We start from the raw sequence: 24,828 nt of genomic DNA on the forward strand, positions 1-24,828 counted from the left end.
TTGTGCATGGGCAATGGAAATCCATAGGGAAGAGACGACCGTGGCTGACTGGCTGGCATATGATGCAGCTACATTGGGACAACATTTAAACAATGCAAGAATCGGTTGAGCACAAGCAATGGAGATCCATAGAGAAGAGACGACTCGTGGCTGGTGAGCTTAATCTAACATATGATGCAGCTACATAGCGACAACAGTTAAACAATACGTACAAGAATAAATTAGGCAATGGAGATCCATCGTGGCTGACTGGATGGCATTGCGCGCTAGTAAGATATGTTGTTTTTATATTGCTTGACTTTCTACCTATATGCATTGTACTGCGTCATTTCAGACAGGACAAAATGAAGCTGAGATAGCATCCAGAAGTTCGTTGTTCCCATGTGTTGGTGATTCTGAAACAGCATCTAAGTGCTACGTTCTCTTCCTATTTCGGTAGGATGCAAAATGGCCGGATCAACTTTTAGTATTGCACTGCCAAGAATATACTCTCATGATTACGTGGATCTTGCTATTTCTGCAACTAGGCATCAGTGGACTGGAATTTTCAAAGCAGCAGAAGACGCGTGGGATACTGGATCTCTATTGGATGATCAAAACGAAAAAAAAAAAGTAATATGGGCCTCTCTCAACTACTGCTCCATACAAAGAACTGAGCTCCATCAAATGATTAGGTAGGAATTACTCCAGCACTAGTAGAACGCCCATACCCTCACGTTAGGGTTTCTCTCCCCTCGGGCGACGGCGACGCCGACACCGACACCGTAGGGATCTCTTCTCCCCGGCCGTTCACTCCTTGCCGGCGATCGCTGAGGCCTTGGGACCTACCGCTCGCGAAACTCAAATCTCGAGCGAGTGCATGATGGATTCGACCGCATCTGGATCAACTACGGCTACATCCGATCTGGCTGCAATGATGGAGGAACTTGGCCTGAAGGAAGATGATCTGGTTGACGTTGTGGTGGAAGACACAGAGCTGCCGAAGGAAGCGACGCGCTGGATGGCACTGGCTAGGGTTCACACAGAGAAAACATATAGCCAATATTGGTTCTATAGAAACATGAGAGTGGCCTGGGATCTAGCTCAAGAGGTAAAGATCAGACCGCTAGAAGATAATCTGTATTCGATGCAATTCTCTTGCCTAGGTGACTCGGAGAGGGTTATGGGAGATGGCCCTTGGACCTTCAAAGGGAAAGCGGTAGTTCTGTCGGAGTACGACGGTTTCACAAAGCCGTCGACGATCGAGCTTAACAAACTGGACATCTGGATCCAGATTCATGACCTCCCAGATGGCTTTTTTTTCAAGGTCAAAGCTTTGTCTGCTAATGTGGGAGAATTCATATATGCTGAGCCTAGATCTCCGGATTTTGAAGGTAACTTCGCGAGAGTTCGCGTTAGGATTGATGTCACTAAACCTCTGAAGAACGCAGTTTCATTGGTAATAAGAAGAAGGAATCTGTGGAGAGAGTCATCTTCAGAGTCAAATATGAAAGATTGCCGGATTGGTGTGCAGTTTATGGACAGCTAGGTCACCAACACAAAGAATGTGGAGACGGGGTTCATGCCCCAAAGGCGCTAGTATTCAAAGACATAAAGGTCACGTGGTTTAAAGGACCTGGCAGTGAACCGAGTGATAGCGGCAGCTCTAGAAGAGGCCGTGGTAGAGGCCGTTCTGGAAGAGGAAGAGGGCGTTCTTCTAGCAGTCGTGGCCCCTACGACGAACAGTATGAGGAGGAACGGGAACACCAAGATAGAGATGTAGCAATGGCGGATGTTGATCGTAACAGGAAGAGGGGGCTAATGATCCGAAACCCACACTCCCAACTTCTTCAGTGCAACTCACCAAGCAATTGTTTCTGCCATCACCTGCAGTGCCTCTTAGTCCCCCTCCTAAACAGGATCTGAAGAGATCAAAATCCACCCTTTCCACTAATGAGTCAGCTTCGGAGAAGAGTGCAACTCTAATCAAAAACCCTAATGCGCATTTGGCGGGCTCCCAAACGGGGCCGCGCCTAGCGCAATGAGTCTTCTATGTTGGAACTGTCGTGGAATTGGCAAAGCCGCGACAGTCCGAGAGCGTAGCGATCTAGCGAGGCAGTTTGCCCCCTCTATTGTTTGTATTCTTGAAACTCAGATATAGGGCAAGAGGGTTGAGAGTTTGGCTGATAGTCTAGGCTACAATAAAAGTTTTGCAGTTAGCAGTTCTGGTAGAAGTGGTGGTCTTGGGATTTTTTGGAATGATGAAATAAAAGTGGAAGTTATTGGAGATTTTAATAAGGTTCTTCACATCCATGAACATGATGGCGTGGGACAAAGAAGCTAAGCCCAAGTAGATGCTTTCAGGGAAGCAATCGGTACATGTGGTCTATCAGATATTGGATATTTTGGCTCCAGTTGGACATTTGAAAAAAAGGTCGCAGGGGGCAGCTACACTCGGGTGAGGCTGGACAGGTGTCTGGTGAATCCAGAATGGGCACTGGCCCTTGCATCATCAGCGGTATCGCATAAGAGCACAACAAGTTCAGATCACCTCCCCATCCTTCTACATTTATGTGAGCTGCATGCATGCACAGTGGGCCCCAGGCCTTTTAAATATGAAACGATGTGGGAAAGGGATGAAACACTATTCGTAACTATGCGTGATCGCTGGAGTATGCAGGAGGGGGAAACAGTCGATGCCCTATGTGCAAAACTAGGGGGGTTGGCGGGAGACTTGTCGGCGTGGGACCGCAATCATTTTTGGTCCGTGCGCCAGGAGATTCGCCAACTGAAAAAACAGCTGGAGATTATGCGCTCCGCGCCTGGGCGATCGGCCCGAAAAATGCTAAAACCAAGGTGGCTGACAGATTGGTCGAATTGTTTCATAGAGAAGAGCTGCTATGGCGCCAGAGGGCCCGGCTGGATTGGCTAGTCCACGGCGATAAAAATACCTATTTTTTCACCTGAGAGCGAGCAGACGCCGTCGGAAGAATCAGATTAAAGCTTTGCAGTGGGCGGATGGGCAGTTGACCGAGGACAGGGGGAGATGAAGGAGTTGACCACTAAATTTTACAAAAACCTATATACATCCGAGGGGGTCCAGGACATGGATAGGGTACTGGATTCAGTGCCCACTAAAGTTACGCTGGCGATGAATGATCTTCTGAATGCTCCTTACATGCATGAAGAAGTAAAACATGTGTTGTTTCAAATGTTTCCAACCAAAGCCCCCGGCCCTGACGGATTCCCTGCCCACTTTTTCCAGCGTCATTGGGATGTTTATGGGTAGGATGTAACGAAAGTGGTCCTTAAAATTATGGATGGGACTGAGTCAGCAGCATGCATTAACAACACAATCCTGGTCCTTATTCCTAAGGTAAAAAAAACCACGCTCCTTGCGCAGTTTCGCTCTATAAGTTTATGTAACGTGCTTTACAAGATTGCGCCCAAGGTGGCCTCAAACAAGCTCAAACAAATACTGCCAGATATAATATCAGCAGAACAGTCAGCTTTTGTTCCAGGGAGACTGATCACGGACAATATCATAACGGTGTATGCGTGTCTGCATTTTATGAAGAGGAACAAGGCAAAGAAAAACCAGTCATGTGCCTTAAAATTGGATATGATGAAGGCTTATGACCGGGTTGAATGGGCTTATCTCCAAGCCATCATGCTCAAATTGGGGTTCAACAGAAGGTGGGTGGATATTGTAATGGGCATGGTTACCTCCATAAAACTCTTAGTCATGTTCAACGGAAAGAAACTAGAGGAGTTCAATCCATCATGTGGAATCCGACATGGTGACCCAATATCACCATACTTGCACTTGTTAGTAGCAGAGGGCATGTCGTGCCTTTTAAAATCACAAAGTGGGTCATCAAATTTGAATGGGATTCAGGTGGCGCCCCAGGCACCACCAGTTAACCATCTCTTATTCGTTGATGACAGCCTGCTGTTCTTCAAGGCCAATAGTGTGGGTGCTATAGAGGTAGACCAGTTGTTGGAAGTTTATAGTCAAGCTTCAGGTCAGCGAATCAACTATAACAAATCTTCAATACTTTTTAGCGAAGGAGTTCCCGAGAGCACTCGCAATGAAATAAAAGGTACGCTCAATGTTCCCAATTAAACATTGAATGAGAAATATTTGGGCATGCCATCTGACATAGGGAACTCAAAAAATGGGGCCTTCAAGTATTTAAAGGACGGTTGTGGAGAAAAATTCAAGGTTGGATTGAGAGAACATTGTCAGCAGTAGGGAAGGAGGTACTGGTCAAATCAGTTTCCCAGACAGTGCAAGTATTTTCCATGTCATGTTTCAAACTCCCTAGGGGGCTATGTGAGCACCTCAATATGTTGATAAGGAAATTTTGGTGGGGGCACAAATGGCCAACGAAAACCTCATTGGGTCTCATGGGAAGCAATGACACAGCCAGAGAGCATGGGAGGCTTGGGCTTCAAAGATTTTGAACTTTTCAACCTTGCCATGTTGACCAGGCAGGCATGGAGAATATTGCAGGATCCCGACTCTCTGAGTGCGTGAATTCTGAAGAGTGTATATTTCCCACATACATCTATACTGGAGGCCTCCCTTGGGAACCATCCGAGTCAGATATGGAGGGCCATAGTGGAGGGCCAGGATATTCTGAAACTTGGACTGATCAAGCGAATAGGAGATGGAGAGAGTACTAACATCTGGAATGACAATTGGCTTCCCCGGCCGGAGATGATGAGACCGTACGGCTATCGAGTAAGCAACCCTCCCAGCATAGTCTCCGAACTAATCAACACTACTAATGCTTCGTGGAAGAGACCCGTGATTGAAGCTACATTCTTGCCCTTTCATGCAAAAGTTATCATGGGTATCCCGTTATGTATTGCTGTTATGCTGGACTTTTGGAGCTGGACACATGAGAGCACGGGACAATTTACAGTCCGGTTGGCCTATAACATGTTGGTTTCTACAAAGCAAAGGCGAGAAGCGTGGTTAGAGGGCTCGGCTACATCATCCAGCAATCACGTTGATGAAGCTTCCTGGAAGTCTCTTTGGAAAACTGTAGTCCCCTCAAAAGTACGCATGTTTCTATGGCGCTTATCAAAACAATCTCTGCCGACCGAGGATGTGAGGGCTCATAATCATATGTCAACGACTAGCTCTTGCGGCCTTTGTGGAGCTCCCGACTCCTGGCGTCACTCCCTCCTTGAGTGCACGGTCTCCAGATGCATTTGGGCGTTGGTAGATGAGGACTTGGGCTGCAGTCTGGTAGCATCAATAGAGATGAGAGCGAAGAGCTAGCTCTTTGGACTTATGGACTCGCTATCGCGCGAGAAGTTCACATTGTTGTCGGTCACCTTGTGGGCGACCTGGACTTCAAGGGGGAAGGCTATCCATGAATCCATGTTCCAAACGCCTCGGGCGATGAAGGAATTTATAGTTCGTTTCATGGCTGATCTAGGAACGGCCTCTCTTCCTGGAAAGGTTTCCCTAGTGGCTGTGACTTCTTCTAATGCTCCTGTACCAAGGCCGAAGGCACCCCCTGCTAGCTATGCTAAGATCCATGTTGATACGGCGGTAAGATTTCAGAGAGGAGGTGCAGCGGCAGCCATATGTAGAGATAGCCAAGGGGTCTATCTGGGGAGCTCATCCCTTGTCATTGCGGGAGTATGCGACCCATCGACACTCGAGGCTATAGCATGTCGTGAGGCTATTGCTCTAGCAGAAGATCTGAATGTACAACAATTTGTTGTGGCTTCTGACTGTAAACAAGTGATTGGCGACATTGCTAGGGACAGCCAGGGTCCATATGGGGCTATAATTAGAGAGATAAAGTTGAGATCATCACCACTTCTTTGTAACTTCACTTTTAAGAGTCGAGCTGTCAATTTGGAAGCTCACAAGTTAGCTAAGTTTTCTTTATGTTTACCACCAGGGCGTCATGTGTGGCTTGGCCAGCCTCATGATCAACGTTGTATCCCACACATTGTGGAGTTTGATTAATAAAGTTGGCTTTACCTCTTAAAAAAATCAAATGATTAGGTTCATTATGGTGGAATCGTTGTTCGATTTTATTTTTTCTCCTCTAGGAGAGGTGGGGAAGGGAGTCGGTGCACGCGTGGCGTATAATCCCTTCATGTCAGGAGAAAACAGTGATGAAGAAAATATTTTGACCGTTCCAACGACCTTGAATATCCATCCATCCTGGCGGACTTTTTTTAGAAAAGGAGGATTACCCCCGGCCTCTGCATCAGAGTGATGCATGCAGCCCTTTGTTAAGTGTCCGAAAAGTCTGTGATCCAGAACAAGCTCGCTTAGAGTTAAAGAAAAATAAAACAAAAGTATAATATGCCACAACCGGTGAAACTAGGACGAGATGACTAAACACCTATCCTATTACTGGACCACCATCTAAACTGGTTGTAGATATCCCGAGCTACCATCTCCGATCAGGCAGACCAAATAACCAAAGGCTCACTGGCTTCCACGGAATTGAGTAATGACCACATACGGATCCAATCAATGGCCCTGTAGATAACTTGCAAAAACATTATACAAGTTTGTCTGTTAAAAATCATGTCATTTCTATAGTTCCATATAGCCCAAAGTAATGCATATACTCCTATCTGAATATGTCTCACAAAATTTGTCTCTCCTCCATTTAGCCACGTCCCAAATAACGTGTGAATACTATTTGGAGGGGTGATATTAAAGGGTATATAAACTAAGTGCCATAATAGTTTGGCCAACGGACAATCGAGAAAGAGATGTTTGATGGTTTCATCATGAGTACAAAAGCTACTACCCTCCCAATTATGTTTTGCCAAGTTATTCTTAGTCAGAACCATCTCCTTGTGAACAAACCACATGAAGACTTTGATTCTTAACGGGACTTTGATCTTCCAAATATGTATCGATTTCGGAATCAGACCAGAATCATTGAGGTCCAAATACATAGATTTCACTAAGAAAATGCCATTCATAGTTTGCTAATTTCCAGTGAATACTATCAGGCTCATCAGAAAGGTTCACATCCATCAACCTTCTGACCAGATGTAGCCATGCTTCCCATCGGTCTCCTACAAAAGATCTCCGGAATTGAATATTTAGAAGGTTGGATTGTAACAATGTAGCAACGTAAGCCTCCTTACTCTATACAATCTTATAGAGAGATGGATGTTGTGTAGTAAAGGCGTCTCCCCTAACCACATATCCTCCCAAAATCTCTTTGAAATACCTTTTCCAATTATGAATTTAGTTCCATCGAAGGAAGCTACTTTCGTTCTCATCAAGCCCATTAAAAATGGTGAATCATTGGGTCTGATAGTAACCTGGGCCAAGGTCTTAGATTGTAAGTACTAATTACGTAAAAAATGTACCCACGTGCCTTCGGTTTCCACAAAAAGCTTGTACAACCATTTACTGAGCAGACATTTGTTCTTTACGTCTAAATTCTCAATCGCAAGACCACCCTGGTCCTTCGGCCTACAAATGATGTCCCATTTAGTAAGCGTGTACTTCCTCTTTATTTCATCACTCTGCCAAAAGAATCATGATTGATAGATGTTCGGTCGTTTCCTTACCCCTATAGGTACCTCGAAGAAGGACAAGAGGAACATCGGCATACACGTGAGCACTGAGTTTATTAATATTAGCGGACCTCCATATGACATAAGCTTGCCCTTCCAGCAGCTTAGTTTTTTTTCGAATGGATCTTCAATACACTTCCATTCCTTGCTAGATAGCTTGCGATGGTGAATTGGTATGCCCAGATAACTAAATGGTAGGGCACCTAGTTCACATTCGAACAGTTGTTTATAAGCATCTTGTTCATCTTTGGCTCTCCCAAAATGAAACAATTTTCTTTTGTTAAAATTAATCTTTAATCCCGACAACTATTCGAATAGGCATAGAGCAAGCTTCATATTTTTGGCCTATGCCAAATCATATCCATCCTGGCGGACTGTGTAGCTAGGCAGGCATGCCCAGCGCAGGCATCCATGCTCCAAATCGGCGATCAAGGAATTACACCGGGATGAATCCGCTGGTTGGATCAAGACCCATAGCCGCTGGGAAGTAGATGGGATCTAAACACTTCGTTAGCCAAAATCTATTATGCACATCTTGGTCGATGCATGTTTATGCCACCATTATGTGATGCATGGGAATGAAGAACTGGCATTCGACCATTATCAGTACTACCTTCGTCCACGTTTATAGGTCTTCTTTGTAGTTTGTGCCAAATTTGACCAAAGATTTAACTAACTAACTGTTAATACATGTCAACAAAAATTATATCGTTGGATTCATATTTGAACATAGTTTTTAATGATATAATTTTTTGTGACATGCATGAAACATTTTATTAGTTCAATCTATGATCAAAATGTGACACGAAATACAATGGCGACCAATAAACCAGAACCGAGATAGTAGTTGCTAATATACTGACAAGAACTAATAACAAATGAACCCACAAAAAACAAAACAAAAAGCACCTGCTTAGGTGAAAATATTCAGATGTGAACCAATCGAGCATCAATTCAAGCAGCTGATTTCAAATGAGAGGCATCCATGTGTTGGTAAGATGACTTTGCAAGCATTGACCAATATAGTGTGTTCTATTTTTAAGCATAGACTAGGAAATATGCCCGTTCATCACAACGGGAGATGAGAAAAAAAATCTGGTAGTGTATCAATTCTTATATCAGTTGATATGATCCAGGATTGACCAGTTCGACAAAGACGTCCAACACTGCAGCACTCGAATGGTGTCATCCGACGATCAGGATGCACATGCCAAAGTCTAACAAAAGGTACATATGAGACGCGCATTTTCTTAGAGTAAAAAAAAGAATTATCTGTTGCATAAATGGGATGAGGCTTGATTTGGCACCATCCCGCCGCGCCCGATTTTCATCTCCCGCCATCTCCACCTGTGTTGCTCCCTCGCATGTGAGCTACATATACCTTTTGCACCGCACTCTGCCTGGCTCACTGGAACTGCCGATTTGAGGATTTCCAGCGAGTCGGGCTCTAGGCTGCTTTAAGGTTTGTGCTGATGCGAGTCAGCCCATCCCGTTTGCAATCAAACGCGGTTTTCTTGGCCCAACTTGGCCTGGTTGGAGGTAATGTGGGCTACCAAACACGCCATTGGGCTCTCCATCATTGCATGCCAGACATCGCCTTTGCCCACTCACTAGATCGCTGGAGAAAAACATACGCCAAGGCAACTCACTAATCTCTCCCAAGTGTGTGCTTCTATTTGCTCTAATCCTCATTACAAACTCCCAAACTATATAAGTAGGGTTTTGAATTTTAAGATTGTTACAATTGATTATTAGATTAATGTAATTTTCTGTTTGAGAATTGGATTAATGCTATTTTCTAAATTTTGAGGTGTTTTTTCAGTTTTGCGGATCATTTTTTTACATTGTTCAATTTTGTTATATTTAACTAGTATTTCCTGTGAAACGTTTCATTTTGGTAAGCATAATTTGATATTTAATTACCCGCAAAAAATTGATATTTGATATTTTTGGTTGTCGAGTGTGTTATTCTTATGTATATTATTCTTTGATAACTGTTTGTATGTGATGTACACGTGGACATGGGGACATTTTTGTCCTAGGTCCGCCCCTAGCAGTGCCTCTCGGAAAGACAAAGATTTGCTTCTGTGAGAGACACCTCTCGGAAAAGGAAAAAAATATTATTATTTGCTTTCACAGGAGGCATATTTGCTTCTCGTGGAGGCAAATATTTACTTCCGCGAGAGGCACAACTATGCCCCTCGAAAAGAAAAGAAAAGAAACATGTTTTTTGCTTCCGTCTGAAGCACAAATGTACTTCTCGTGGAGGCACAGTCCTACAGCCTCTCGGAAAAGAAAAGAAAGTTAGAAAGAACCATGCTTCCAGCTCATTGTTTTATCCTCCAGTTTTTTTCGTGAAAAAAAGTTTGCCAAAACCTATTAACATGGGGGTCTAGTTTCGAAGATCTCGACACGAGAAATCCAACGCTGAAAACGGTTCGAATTTGGACGCTCGGTTTAACAAATAAAATGTTTTGAATAAACAAATCTACAAAAAATATGAAAACTCGTAGGTTATGACAAATGGCGCACATGCTATGCGCCACTTGTCAACCCATGAGAAAGCAGGGCTGATCTTGGCAAGGAGTATCCCTTAATTATAGATCTCCGACAACTCGTATAGTCGCTTGTGAATTATGTTCGTGCGTATCAGGGCCAATCCTATTCGCCGAGCTCACCGTACGAACAATTTTTGGCCAGCCCAATTAGGGCCCAAATAGGGCTTCCCGATTTTGGGACGGTTCTGGAACATTCCCATACATGTTCTCAAAATAAATGGAACCTTTTTTCATGTTTCTTTTTTTTATTTCCTTTTTTCATATTCATTCATTTCATGTTCGTCTATATTTTATTTTTATTTTTTTTATTTTTGAACATCTTTTTTAATATTTGTGAACATTTTTAAAATTCAGGAACATTTTCTATGTAATCGTGAACGTTTTTGAAATTCATGAATATTTTATGTAAACTCGTAAGCATAATTTCAGATTTTTAGAATTTTTGTAATTTGCTATTTTCTGAAATTCGTGAATACTTTCTCTACATTGACAACATTCTTTTGGAAGTTTTTTTCTTAATGAGTGAACATTTTTTTAATCAAAAAAATATTTTTGGTAACAATTTTTTGAGTCAATGAATATGTTTTTTTTGCCGACTATTTTTGTAATGTATGAACTTTTTCATAATTGTAAACCTTTTTTTGGTAGTAACGGGCAGGCCTATTTACCACAGTAGCGGTATTCTGCTTCTTCTCGCCTTTTTTCTGGCCTATTTCTATTTTACTTATGTCTTTAACATGGTTTGGGGTATTCTTTTTTTCTTTTCCTTTTTCTTTTTTCTTTTTCTTTTTTCTTTTTCTTTTTCTTTTTCATTTTCTATTTTCATTATGTGATTTGTTTTTCTTTATACAAATTCAAGAACTTCTAAAAATATCGTGAACGTTTTTCTTAAATCCGTGAACCTTTTCCTAAAATTCATAAACTTGTTTTCACTTACGCATCCATTCCATTCCCAAGCAGCGCCACGACTCCTTAGCCTCTTTGCCTTATATTCAACCCACAATTCAAATGCGAGCCAAGTTCTTCATGCACACATGCAATCACACACCCCTTCCATTCCATTCCGAGGTAGCGCCACTACTTCTTAGCTTCTTCGCAGTATATCTAGCCCACAATCCAAGCGTCATGTTTTGCAGCATGCAAAGCTCCTTCCACCTTGCATGTGAAGGATCTCTTTTAATTAGCTCACACCAAAAAACATTGTTGAACATCTTTAAATTGGTGAGAATCAGTATAAGGAAGCCATCTGGGATTATTTAACACGAAATATCCATAGGCACTAATACATCGGTGGAACAGGCCCAATAGCTAGAACGCAGGCCAAGGCCCAATACCGTTTAATTACCCGTTTCGGAACATAGAAATATTTTAGAACTTATTTTTGTTCACAACAATTAGCTAGATGTCTCAATTGGTCATTGTGATGCCCAATGTACGCGGGACTTCTTAGGTTCGAATCTCTCTTCTCCACCTTATGTTTAGTTTGAATCCTTGGTTTTGCAATTTTTTTGGTTGATTTTAGTAATATTATTGTTCGCTCGTGTAGCAGGCCTAACATGGAGGCCCAGCGGTGCGACGTGAGATGGACAAAATTCCCGTTAGAAGCCCATGTAGCCCAGCCAGATGGACAAAAAAAAACTAGTACCACCTCGTATATATATATATATGGTGAATGGACAAAAAATTAAGAGAAACGCACCTTACTTTATTGGTATGTATGTATGGATACCCAGGCTAAATATTTACAAATCACATCCAGTTTCTATTGATGGGCGTACTATGAGTGTCAAGCAAAGATAAAAGTGAGTGGGATACCTGCTAAAGAAACAAAACATCATCGATCCCGACATGTCTCCTCTTGGCTGCTCTGCAAGTGAAACAACCACACACTCTGTGTTGCAATGCAATAGGACGAGGGATATTTGGAATTCGCTAGGCGTCTAGCTAAGTAGCGATGGGGAGCTGGTTGGTGCCTTCAGTTTGTGTAGCGTGCAAATTGCGCATATGAAACAAAGATCTTCGACTTTGGTGGCTACAACTATTTCCTGGACTCTATATATGGCTTCGAAAAGCTTTATTCCACCTATCATGGCTGCCAAAACAATTGCAGATAATGTTCAAGTATAGACGCATAGAACTCGTGGGGCAGTTTCTTTTGTTGTTTCTTTCCTCTTTCTTCTTCTTGTCTCCTACCCTGCCTCCGTCTTTGTAATTCTATACTATTCCCATTGTGCGTGTAAAAATTGTGTTGGACAAGGTTCTCCATGCATGCCATCCGTTTCTAATTAATGAAAAGGTAGGGGCCTCCCCTCGTGAAGTTGCTGAAAGAATACTATGTATGTTCTAGCAACATAGCTGAGAATTATGTGCTCTAGTATGATATGAGTCAGAAAATTTTCCCATCACCTCTGCTATGCATCGATACTATATCATCAAACAAAATTCTAGTATTGTGAAACCTTCAATTCATACATATTTTATCAATGAAGATTCAAACCATAAATTCAATTGATGCATTACAAATGAAGACACATCAAACAAGCACTCATGCAGATAACAAGCTGTAATTTATTAATATATTCGACACCTGACATATATATGATCTTCAATAAAAGTATTTATTCCAATTCATTTGCTATGGTGCCAGCAAATTATTCATAACAGCTTTCTCTCAATAAAAAGGTGCACGCTGAGGGATCCCCTTTCGGCGGTGACGAATAACCCTTGGTGGAGATGGTTTTTCCTTGCAATAATTTGCATCGCTGCAACTCTCTTCATTGTTTCCAGTATTTCCACTTGTGTTACTGCAATCTGTATCATCATCCTTTCTTGTATAGTCAATAAAATCTCTAGTTGGAATGTTTGTCCTCATATCCTCTTTGATTCCTTTAAGCTGCCAAGAAAATGTCCAGTCAAAAATAAGTAAACGTTAAAGGAACCAATTACATGGGGTAACTTTTCAATAGTTACACATTAGTTTAGTAGCTTACGTTGCAACCCAAGGAGCAGAAGCGGAATGGGTCAAGAAGAGCACGATTGCAACTCTCACAATTGTATGATGATGATGATGCCTTGACCGCAGAAACACCACAACCACGTTGTTGTGGTCGCTCATTAAGAAAAACAACTGTTGCACTGTTGATCACATATGTTTGTACATCATTGATATCAAGTACATCTTTTAACTCGGCAACCCTGACCACATCATGGTATGACGACCGCCTTATCTACAATATTTCATAAGTTAATTCATGTTGGTCATGACACAAAGGTACATCGATCCACTTTTTCACTAAAGATAATACATGTGTGATGATAAATAGATTTTTAGATGATCACTTACACTAAGTACTTTTTGACATATGTTCCATAAATATGATGTAAAAATACTCTTGCATAATCAGTGGCAGAGACAGGGTGCCAGCAGGGGCCCTGCCCCCCCCCCCCCCCCCCAAACATCCTTGAATTCAAGCTAATGTGCATGTCAGTAGGTGATTAATTCCTGCTAAAATGGAGTAATTTGACGGGCTGGCCCTCCCCAACAAAGCTAAACAACACTTGGCCCCCCTTATTCAACATTCCTGGCTCCGCCACTGTACATAATCTCTATTACTAAAACATAACGTTGTACACCATACCTGGATTACTCGATGGGTGGAATGATGGTCTGAACGACAATAATAGCATAAGGCGCCCTTTGATTCCTCACAATCTATGCAAAATAGGTTACACTCATTGCGATTAGAGGAGAGATGTTTGGTGCATATTGCAAAGAACTGTGTTGCGAGCAGTAGCTCTAGCCATGTAGGCACCCCCCCCCCCCTTCATTGCAAAAACAAAGATGCTTTGCACTTGGACTACTATGTGTTGTGCTTACTAAGGGACGGTATGGGGCGCCTTTATAGTGTGATCTTGGCAGTAAAACAAATGGCGCACATAGTTTGTTGCGGAATTTGTGGGGCTAAAAACTAACAGCTAGTCCAGAAAGGCAGGCCCACATATCTTTTGTAAATTAATGGGTGCTTAGGTTAGGGACAACCAAGCATTTGGCGTCTCTCCATTTCAATGGATGGTTCTCCATTCTTCTTAGTACATCTAGGAATACATTTCATGCACACACACACAAAATCTTTAATGAGGACGATTAAATATTCATTATTTCCATGACACAAATGCCAAAAGGGTAGTCACCGAGCATAATGGCAGAGCATGAGTACTTACTTTAGGTCATGAAAAATCAATGAGAATTTCTGCACGAAGATGAATGGCTTGGCTGGATCATCGAGCCAGCACATAATTAGTTGTATGGGTCAAATATTCTGAGATATGATATATAAATACTAGAAATTATATGGCCCGCATAAATACTAAGCCAACTGTGAAAATAAATTGCAAATGAAACAAAAGATTTGATCTATAAAATATATTTTTATTACTATGGGAATCACCTTTAAATGTGCCCATTTTATCTTTTGTTGTGTGTGCTTCCTATGTGCTCCTAGCATGGTTGCTTTTACATGAAACACCTGATTTTTACATGCTACGCGCTTTGTGTGTGAGAGATGTAGTACGACGCAACATGCCACTAAATGGGCGGATACCATCGCACTAAGACCTGTTGTTTTCCTGTTCATGGCTTTTCTCGCTCAGTTCATTCCATTTCTCGTTGTTTCCCTGTTCACTGATTTTGCTGCAACTTTTCTGTTGGTTTTCTTTTTTTTTTGTTCTTTTTTTTGTTTTTTTGTTACTGTATTTTTAATACTTGGTGAATAAGGTTTAATGCAGGGTGATTTTTAAAATATATAGTGAATATATTTTTGAATATACACTAATTTCTTTAATATACATAGAAAAAAATTATATATGATAAAATGTTTTAATTTATACGACAGGCGTTTTTAAATATACGATAAACTTTTAAAAATATACGATGAATGTTTCCTTAATATACACTAAACTTTTGAAGAAAAGACACCGAACAATTTTCTAAAATCTATTAATTATTTTTAATAGGTTTTTAAATATATATATGGCTCCAGAAAAAAAAGTAGTCATTTGTTTTTAGAAAACAAGCTATGCCAAAAATAAATAAATAACACGTTCACGAACAGTCTGGGCCGGCCCATTTGGCCTGGCTTTTAGGCGGAGCCTCTCCTATTTTACGCAAATTGAAGGTTAGTTTGCTAAAAAAAATGTTTGCCACATTCGAATAAGCAAACTAGGTCATCCTCAAAAATAAAACTGCACCGCAAAAAATCCAACCAAACAACTTTCCCCGTCAAATCCAAGAATTTTCAAATTCGAGCATAAGGACCTTGTCGAACATCTGCATGAGTGTGACAACAATCAATGGTTGGTAGTGAAAAATACACTGCATGGTGTCCGAGCAAGAGTGAAAGGGGGCTTGGATGGTTGCCTCCTACACAATATGGTACATCTGGAAGAAACTTTTCAAGAACGAAATCGAAGGACTTTGGAGACCAAATCCTGCAACGCAATGGCGATCTTCTTGGTAATATAAGCCTCCACCGAGACGCCTCGGGAGAGTATCTCTTTCTGTGATTTCGCATGAGGATTTGATGTAAATAGTGTGAACATGTTTCATGTTCTTTGCGTAGGTTCTGATCCCTTCCTATAAACTAAATCTTACCAGACGGAAGTACAAAAATAATTTTGTGAATAAGGAAAGTTTGCACTTTTCACTGTCATGAGGAATAGAGTAGTACCATTACAAGGAAAAGTGATCCCCAAGAGCGCACGGACGCGGACTGCGCGAGCGGAGACGGAATGGGGATACTTAGCCCCTAGTCATGCACATGCTAACCCGCCAGCAGAATGTTGGCTTAATCCAGTAGCACCCGCGTGTGCCCAAAGCCTAACATCCTCCTTTTTTGCGAAAAGGACATAGAACTCTTGCAAGGATTCATCATAAGTACAAAGCACCACAAACATAAAAAAAATACAACGAGGTAAATGAATCACCCAAAACAAAACCACCGACGCGTCGTTATCATCGCTCCCATATCGGAGTTGGTAAGAACTTGTTGTTGACAACCGGGAAGTCTTCGTCTGGCATCCTCCTTGATGATAAGCACAAGCCAAATGTGCAGTTCCCCCTACTTAATTGAACAACATAGCTCCTAGTGTTTGCGGTCCAAAAATTACTATAACTAGATGATGCCCCGTGCATTTCTGTGCGGACCTTGGTAACAAAATGCATAAATAGTTGCCACGAAAGCATCTAAAACTAATGGAAAGCAAATGTAAGCTTAAAAATAAATAAATAAAATGAAGCATCTAAAAAGAGAAAATAAATTGCAATTAAAAGAATATCATTTCTAGCAGAATGTGAAGGATGAACTCTAATGCAAAAATTTCTTATGACTAACATGCATGAATTGATGATGTGGCAGCTTTGCATGCATAGAGTAATTAATGCAAAAAATGTAATTGCATATATGACTTGATTTAAGTGGCAGTTGCATGGCTAGGAAAAATAGGCAAGGGATTGTAGCAATTTAGGAATAGAGGATACATTCTAAAGAGCAAGCCGCTACAGTTGCCTGTCATTTCCATGAAGACTTGTAAACGAGTTGTACATACCAGATGGTTGATACAGCAATACAGGACATGAGATAGACAACCCGTTTCACAAATTGTATATAAATTGAAATGCAAAAACGTCTTATATTTAGTTAGAAAGGGAATACACTCTTTCGTGGTAAGACTAGCCTGAATTGATATGCATCGGGGCGAACCAAACTCCGGTTTCAACATAAATCCGTTTCACAAATTACCCCCATATATACATATGAGTTTTCCTTGGCGAAAGGAGAGTGTGTATGCCTGACAACAGTGAACGTAAAGACGACATCTACTAATTGCATCACTAGTCACTACGGTACTACCAACTACCTACTCGGTGGATTGATGGAGTGAAAGCTAAGCTTTTGCATCGAGGAACCATGCATGCCAAGAGGGCGAGCACCACGGAAGGTCGACACCATGCAGTGGAGGAGGCAGGAATAATTTTCAGGTGTGACGGGGTTTACGAAGGAGGGAACCATGTATAATACGACTATGTGAGAGCTCAAATACCTTCAACAAATACAACACAAATATAAAAACTAAGTATTGGCACTCAAAATACGTCATGAGATGAGGATTATATGGATGAACACCCACTAATTTATCATGTATATTAACTAGATGAAACTAAGAGATTAGTATCTTCTATATCTAAATAGCTAGCCCCCACTAAGATATTTCTCTCAACATGCAAGCATGCCACCTCATCATTCAACATGCATAAGAAAAGGTCCACCTCAACATGCAACTATGCATATTAAAAATCCACTACAACATGCATGCATGTAAAATTCCATTTTATTATGATGTTTACATTTAATTCTTATATACTTTCAGAAACTATTGTTTCAAGAATTCATGTTCCATATAATCAAAATCTCATTGAAATATTGGAAACATTCCCGCAACAACGTGCGGGGCATCATCTAGTATCCATAATGGGAGGGGACGCGGATTCAATGAACATGGTTACACGCGCACCTCTTATGAATAGTAAATGAGAAAGGTGTAATAGCTCCTGGGTGCCCCTGCACCCTCATAAACAGTAAATTCATAAAAAAATATGAAAAAGAAAACTGAATATTTCAGGGATCAAACTTTATCAAAGATTTGATGTTCTTGGAAAGTTTTAGGCACAAATAACCTTCATAGAGCCCTCACAAAAACAACAAAATCACTGCTCAAAAGTGTACATAAACTTTAAACAATGATTTTGTTGTCTTAGGTGACGGCTCCTCGAATGTTATTTTTAGCTGAAACTTTGCAAGATCATCGAAAATTTGATCATGTTTGATCTCCCAAAGTTTCAGGTTTATTGAATTTTTTTCAAAAAAAATGAATTTACTCTTCATAGAGGGTGTAGGGGCACTCGGTGCTGAAAATCCTATCTGATAGTAAATTCAAAAAAATGTTAGAAAAAAAATAAAAAAAATAAATTTATTTTTGTAATATACATAGTCAACCGGTATACTTGCGTATGAAGTTTCAGAAGCAATTGCATCCGTGGTAATCCAGAAAAAATGACAAAATAGAAGCCATATTAAAAAACACTATTTAATGAATAGTATGGTCACAATTGTATTTTCTTCACTAAGAATATCATGAGTGTGAATACATCACGAAACATCACACATGAGTAGAATGGTCGACTAAGTTTCATACTACAAAATTTCAGAATTTTATAAAGTTTCCAGTATTTTTTTATGAATTTACTAGTCACTGGGTGCACGTGAGACCATGCTCACCTTTGTATTTTCGCAGTGGGAGGCCACTAGAATAAATTTACTATACAAGTACGTACGTAATTGGAACTAAAACTAAAGATAATTGATGTAGACCAATTTCAGTTGATGGCAACAAAAATATACCTTTCATTGGGACTTGGTTGATATTCTTCTTCGGTGCCATATGCTCGCCGGTTGCAGCCTTGTCCAGTTGTCGTGTGTGGGTCGGAGCCTGGCCTCATCGGGTGACAGCCCTCGCTGGTCGCAACATTGCCGAATTGCCGTCAACGGCTGTGGCCTTATCTCGTTGATCGGCGGCGTTTGCATGCCGCTGGCTGCTACCGCCCTGCAGCCCACCCATGCCATACTGCGTGTCGGTTTCCGCAATGCTACGTGGGAGCTCCTATTTCGCGTGCGGGTCGCTGGGTAGCAACATCGTGCACCCTCTACTCCGTCGACGCGTGCTTTTGGGTCGGCCCATATGGGGACGGGGTGCCACTTTTTTCTATTATTTTCTTCTATTAAATTTTTCAGGCTTTAAAATTGTTCTAAATTTCAAATAACAGTTGGTAATTCAAACAATGTTCATGATTTTTAAAATTTGTTTTAGAATTCAAAAACTTCTCAAAATTGAAAAACAATTCTCGTGATTTCAAAAATAAAGTTCACAAATTCAAAATTGCTCATGATTTTGAACAAATGTTCACCGATTCAAAAATGTTGACAAAAATAAAAATCTTCATGAATTAGAACAAAGTTTCATTGATTCAAAAAATGTTTGCTGATTCAAAAGATGTTCAGGAAGTCTAAAAAATGTACATGCACTGAAAAAATGTAATCAATTTAAAAATAGTTCCCTAAAATATTTTTTCACTTACAAAAGTTAACTGATACAAAAAACCACAAGTTTTCCAAACAATGTTCACAATTTAGATAAAATGTTTGTGAATTTCAGAAAAAAATTATCGTGAATTGGTAAATGTTAACAATTTTGGAGAATTTTCACAACTTTGTAAAAAATGTTCACGAAATTTAAAAAAAATGATGATTGCATAGAAAGTGTTCACCAATTTGAAAATTATTCATGATTTAAAAAAATGTTCACCAAAACTTAAAAAAGATGTTTAGAGAAAAGGAAAAAAAGAAAATGAACATGAAAAAAGAAAAGAAACACGAATATGAAAAAATAAAGGAAATAAAAAACAGAAAAAGAAACGAAACAAAAAACACATAAAAAGGGGGGAAACTGCTATGGGATGGTTCCATAACCTTCCTAGGAAAACCCTAGTTGGGAAGGCCCAAAAATGTACGTGTGTGGAGTCTGGGGGGGAGGGGTGCCCGTGCCACGCCAAATAAGACTGGCCCTACTACGAACTATCACAATTCACAAGCGAGTATAGAGTCATCCGAGATCAGTAAGTAAGGGGTGCCCCATACAAAGGTCACTCTCACTTTCTCATGGGGTGATATGGGGCGCACTGTATTGTCACTTGTTGCAACGTATGAGTTTTTCCTTTTTTCTTAAATTTGATTAGTAAAAATATTTTATCTTTTAAGTCGAGCGTCCAAATCATGAATCATTTTTATCATTAGATTTCTCGTGTCCAGAACTTTGAAACTAGATCTGATGTTAATAGGTTTCGATGAACTTTTTTTAAAACTCGAGCCAGAAGCACTTTTTCTTCTTTTTTTCCTTCCAAGAGATGTGGTCACGAAAGCAAATTTGCACCTCCACTATAAGTACATCTATGCTTCCCGTGAAAGAAAAAAAACATATTTTTTCATTTTTGAGTTGTGCCTCTCAAGAAAGTAAATCTGTGGCTCCATGAGAAGCAAATTTGTGTCTCCCATGAAAGCAAAAAAAAAATACTTTTTTTGCGAGAGGTACATCGCGGAAGCAAATCTGTGCCTCTCGTAGAAGCAAAAAATATATAAAAGAAACACGGTATTTTTTTATTTCCGAGAGGCACAGGCGGAAACAAATATATGCCTCCATGAAAAGTGGAGTTGGTAGTCCGGTACGCACGGTTTATTTTTGCCTCGGTTCCCACCACCACCCCTCCATGCATGGTTTTTTCGGAACCGATACCACCTCCTCCTGTCTCTAGATTTTTTGCTTACCCGAAGGGAGCACTCCACCCAAATGAATCCCTCTAGGCTCCACATCGCCACCTCCGTCGCCCTGTATGCCGCCGACGCGGCGTATGACCCCAAACCCGCACACCGGCGCCGTTCCCATCCCTCAATCTCCAGCTCAGTCCTCCAACATCCAAAAATATCCACAATAGGAAAAAATGACTAATATAAGAAAAACAAAAAACAAATAAAAACATAAGATAACCAAGGGATAGATGGAAGGGCTGGGTGCCTGGGTCGCACAGGTAATTGGTTTCTACCTGTTAAGGAATTGACTAAAGCAAATCTGTGATCAGTAAAAAAACAACCCAGGAGTACAAAAATCAAAGTAGAAGTTGACAGGAAAAAAATCAACTGACTCAAAATCAATTTTCAGGCAACTTACATATATATATAGCTAAAGTAATGAAAAAATACATATGTAAAAAACAAATACCGACAAAAAATATAAAAAGAAAAGGCAAAAACAAAACCCATAAAAAAACAGGAAATGTGTAACAGACTTCAAGTTCAATAGGCACATTGACTTACCCCAAACAAAGACAAGTCAAAGATTCAGCCTAAAATAATTGACTTGCCAAATTGGGGCAAGTCAAACATCCAGCCTAAGAAAAAAAATCAACTTGCCCCAAACAGGGGCAAGTCAAAAGCACTGATCTTGATAAAAAACGTCAACTCTTAGAAAATGGACTTATCCAAATTGAAAAATCAGACGAGTTACATGTAGCTAAAATGGTTACATATGGCCATCCTAAGCCTCGCCAGATGGCCTTGCCACTGACACCATGCATCTTCAAGCGGCCGTCCCCGAGATTGGCTAGTCATAGTAGGAGTAACTTAGCTAGTAATATAGCGCACTCCAAGGAATTTTTGCTTATGTGGCAAGTATTTAATGTGAGGTGGTAACATAATATGTTACTGTAACATAGCGCTTCCCAAAACAAGATGAGGAGTTAATTGCACAGAAGTACCACAATTCGGGCATCACATGCAGATTGGTACCACGATTGCTAATTTTTACATGTCAGCACCAACATTGGTCTGGGTTTTTGCAAATTAGGCTAAAACGCGTATTTATACGTATTGACAGTGTATCTGACTGTTGGGGCCCGTCTGTCAGGCAGGACTACGCCCGCGTGCTGTAGGTCGTAGGTTCGAAACCTGGCGCGGGCGATTTTTCGTTTACTTTATTTTTTTGTTCAGTTCGTTGGAAACTTTCAAACAAGTCCGAGCAAAAAAAAATTCTCTCACGTTAACATTTTTCCCGCCAAAATAACGGGTATTTATGTGATTATGTATAAAGCAAGGGGGTTTTCTGTAAAAAATATGCCACGTCGGCACCTGACAGACGGGCCCCAACAGTCAGATACACTGTCAATACGTATAAATACGCGTTTAGCCTAATTTGCAAAAACCCGGACCAATGTTGGTACTGACATGTAAAAATTAGCAACCGTGGTACCAATCTGCATGTGATGCCCGAATTGTGGTACTTCTGTGCAATTAACTTCAAGATGAATCTACAAGATAATAAATGAAGCCATCTATAACACTACTATCATGTTACTTTGCATTATAAAGATAATAACTTAGACTAGTATCATACAGTTACTCCCCACTATAACCAGCCTCATACTCCCAAACACCATGCATGCGGCCGGGAATCGTGTTCGGCGACCGGCCCCTCTTTTGCTGTCTGCGAGACGGTACCGATCGTTCGACCTACACCTTCCCGGCCGCTCGTCTTCCGAGTCCATTAACTGCTGCAACCCATCGACCGCCGTCTTCTCGTCTTCTGAGAGTCTCCATTAACGAGGGCACGCACCGGTAATCGAAGCGCCTCGTGCAGTTCGCCTTCCGTGTATGCATGCGTGCGTGCGCGCGCTCCGAATAAAATGGGCAGTGCTTATCCAAACGCCACAAGCCACACACGAGCCGCCCGGCATCGGCGCACGCACGGTTGGTCGCTCATGGCGGACTGGTCGGCTCTTCCGTCGGACCTCGTCCGCAGCGTCGCCGACCGCCTGCTCGCCGCGGCAAGCGACGTCGACTACTACATGCACATGCGCGCCGTCTGCCACGGCTGGCGCCTGGCCACGGCCGATCCATGCGGCGGTGCTGGCCTCCTCCGTTTCCGTCCCCGGCACTGGATCATGCTGGACGACGGCGAGGTGGAGCAGCCGGTCCATGACGAGGGCGGTGTCCGCCTCTTCCTCAACGTGGCCACCGGCCGCGTGCTCCGCCGGCGCGTCCCGCAGCTCCGGGACCATGTCCTCGTCGCCGCCTCCGACGGCCTCCTCGTCCTGGGCGACAAGAAGTATCCGCACCGTGCCAGCGTCCTCAACCCTTTGACGGGCTCCTTGGTCCGCTTCGCCGCCGCCATACCCCGCGTGAACCGGGTGCGAGCAGCGGTGACCGGCTCCGAGGACGATCGGTCCCTCTCGCTTGTCTTCTCCTTCTACCACGACCCCTACAGCGACGCTATCACGTGCGCGCACCCGACAGCCGCCCGACTCTCGCCGGTGCAGCTCCCATACTACGTCGGTGCCGGCCCCTTCCACAGCTTGAAGCAAGAGAACATGGTCGCCTACCGAGGACACGTCTACGTGGCCGACCGCGACGGGCTGATTGTCAGGTTCGTCGTCCCGTCGGCGCAGCACAACCAGCACTGCCACGCCAAACTCATAGTCTCGGCCGTACCTTCATCGGAGAACACCGGTCGCTTCGGCCGAGCTTTTCTCGTGGCGTCCGGCGGGGATCTGCTGCTCGTCCGTCTGTATCACCTCCGGCGACGGCGGGCCGTGGAGGTCTTCAGGGTCGACGTGGAGCGGAAGGCGCCGCTGGAGCGCGTGAGGAGCATCGGCCGCCACGCGCTCTTCCTTGGCGGCAGGTGTGTGTCTGTCAACGCCAGTGAGCTTCCTTCCGTCGACGGCGAATGCGTGTACCTCGCCTCGGAGAGCGGCAATGTTGCTTGGAGGTACGATCTCCGAGACGGCGGCGAGACGATGATCTCGGGCTTTGATGCTCGGCCGTTTGGCTTGGTTCAGGTGCTGCTCAACTACTGCGTCGTGCTACCCGATGCAAAGGCTCAGCTTCACTCTGTCTACAGGACGGAGTGTTTGCTATCGGTTCAGAGTTCAGAGTCAGACTAATGTGGGTATCTTCAGTTTGCGTGCTTCTTGCTAGCATATCTAAGTTGTCAAATGCTCAGGTCTGCCATGTATGCTGTAATCTGCTGATATTATTAACATATAAACATGGCACTTCTAAAAAAAAGAGCTCAGAAGTGGAAATAGTTCTTCTTGGCAGAGGAAATTTGTCATAAAGCGCCATTTCTGCACATGGTTTTAGTGGCAATATAATTGAAATATTCTTGGAAAATCATTTATACAATCTCAAGAAAACTAGGATGGTAACAAATACTCCCTCTGTTTTTAAATACTTGTCTTTTTAGACATTTCAAATGACTACTACATACGGATGTATGTAGACATATTTTAGAGTGCAGATTCACTCATTTTGCTCCGTATGTAGTCACTTGTTGAAATGCCTAGAAAGACAAGTATTTAGAAACGGAGGGAGTACATATGAATATAAAATCATAAATGTTCTTTTCTTTTCTCCGACCAATTCATGATTTTTCTAGGTGGTAAAAAGTAGATACGAACCTAAATGTTATACCCCCTCTGTCACATAATATAAGAGCGTTTTTGAGACTACACTGAGTATCTCTTTGCAGCGCGAGACAACTTTATTGTCACAATGGATTTTTTTTTTGTGCAAGAAAAATATCTAAAATTAAGTGAGGGTGTATCCAAACAACAAATCATACAACATGAAACTTTGAGGTCAATACAACTTTATTATGATTGTGTCAAAATGGCTTTCAATCTGGTACAATAGAAAATCTTTAAAAAATCAGGGGTATAGATACAACTTTAAATAACCTTTTCTTTGCATGGGGATAACCCCTGATTTTGTTAAAGAAATCACATGCTGAGCACATCTGTCTCTTTTCTTTATAATAATCAAAAGCTTTATTCAGCCATGATTCTAGAGCTTGACTATGTTTAGTATTGTAGCATGGAGTGATGTTTAAACACATAAAAATGGTAAGGCAATAAACACATAGGATGATCGGGTTTTTTTTTTGCCATTATGAGCCTTGAAATTACATTCATGGCACTACTGCCATCAGCAAAGATAGTATGAAAACTCCACTCAACAAGGATAATGAGTATGGACGTTCCTTGTCCAACCTT

The 24,828-nt window shown here is 41.8% G+C and overlaps 1 protein-coding gene across 1 annotated transcript; it reads right to left on the reverse strand.

The window, feature by feature from the left end:
- Positions 1-12,666: 12,666 nt before the first annotated feature.
- Positions 12,667-20,669, reverse strand: LOC123057269 (protein RGF1 INDUCIBLE TRANSCRIPTION FACTOR 1). Its single transcript, XM_044480338.1, has 5 exons — positions 20,552-20,669; positions 14,340-14,391; positions 13,757-13,940; positions 13,109-13,345; positions 12,667-13,011 (listed from the first exon to the last, which is right to left on the reverse strand). Exons 1-5 carry the CDS (start codon positions 20,667-20,669, stop codon positions 12,790-12,792), a joined length of 813 nt encoding a protein of 270 aa, XP_044336273.1. The 3' UTR covers positions 12,667-12,789.
- Positions 20,670-24,828: the final 4,159 nt, after the last annotated feature.

The sequence above is a fragment of the Triticum aestivum genome, chromosome 3A, assembly GCF_018294505.1.
Source record: "Triticum aestivum cultivar Chinese Spring chromosome 3A, IWGSC CS RefSeq v2.1, whole genome shotgun sequence".
Taxonomy (NCBI): domain Eukaryota; kingdom Viridiplantae; phylum Streptophyta; class Magnoliopsida; order Poales; family Poaceae; genus Triticum; species Triticum aestivum.

Bases quoted from the DNA above. Each gene is read 5' to 3' on its own strand.
- LOC123057269 (XM_044480338.1), bottom strand. From the start codon at position 20,669: ATGGGAACGGCGCCGGTGTGCGGGTTTGGGGTCATACGCCGCGTCGGC. The intron at 14,392-20,551 runs GTAAGCAAAAAA...TCGATGATCCAG, and splicing joins GGGTGGAGTGCTCCCTTCGG to CCAAGCCATTCATCTTCGTG. The intron at 13,012-13,108 runs GTAAGCTACTAA...TTTTCTTGGCAG, and splicing joins TCTGCTCCTTGGGTTGCAAC to CTTAAAGGAATCAAAGAGGA.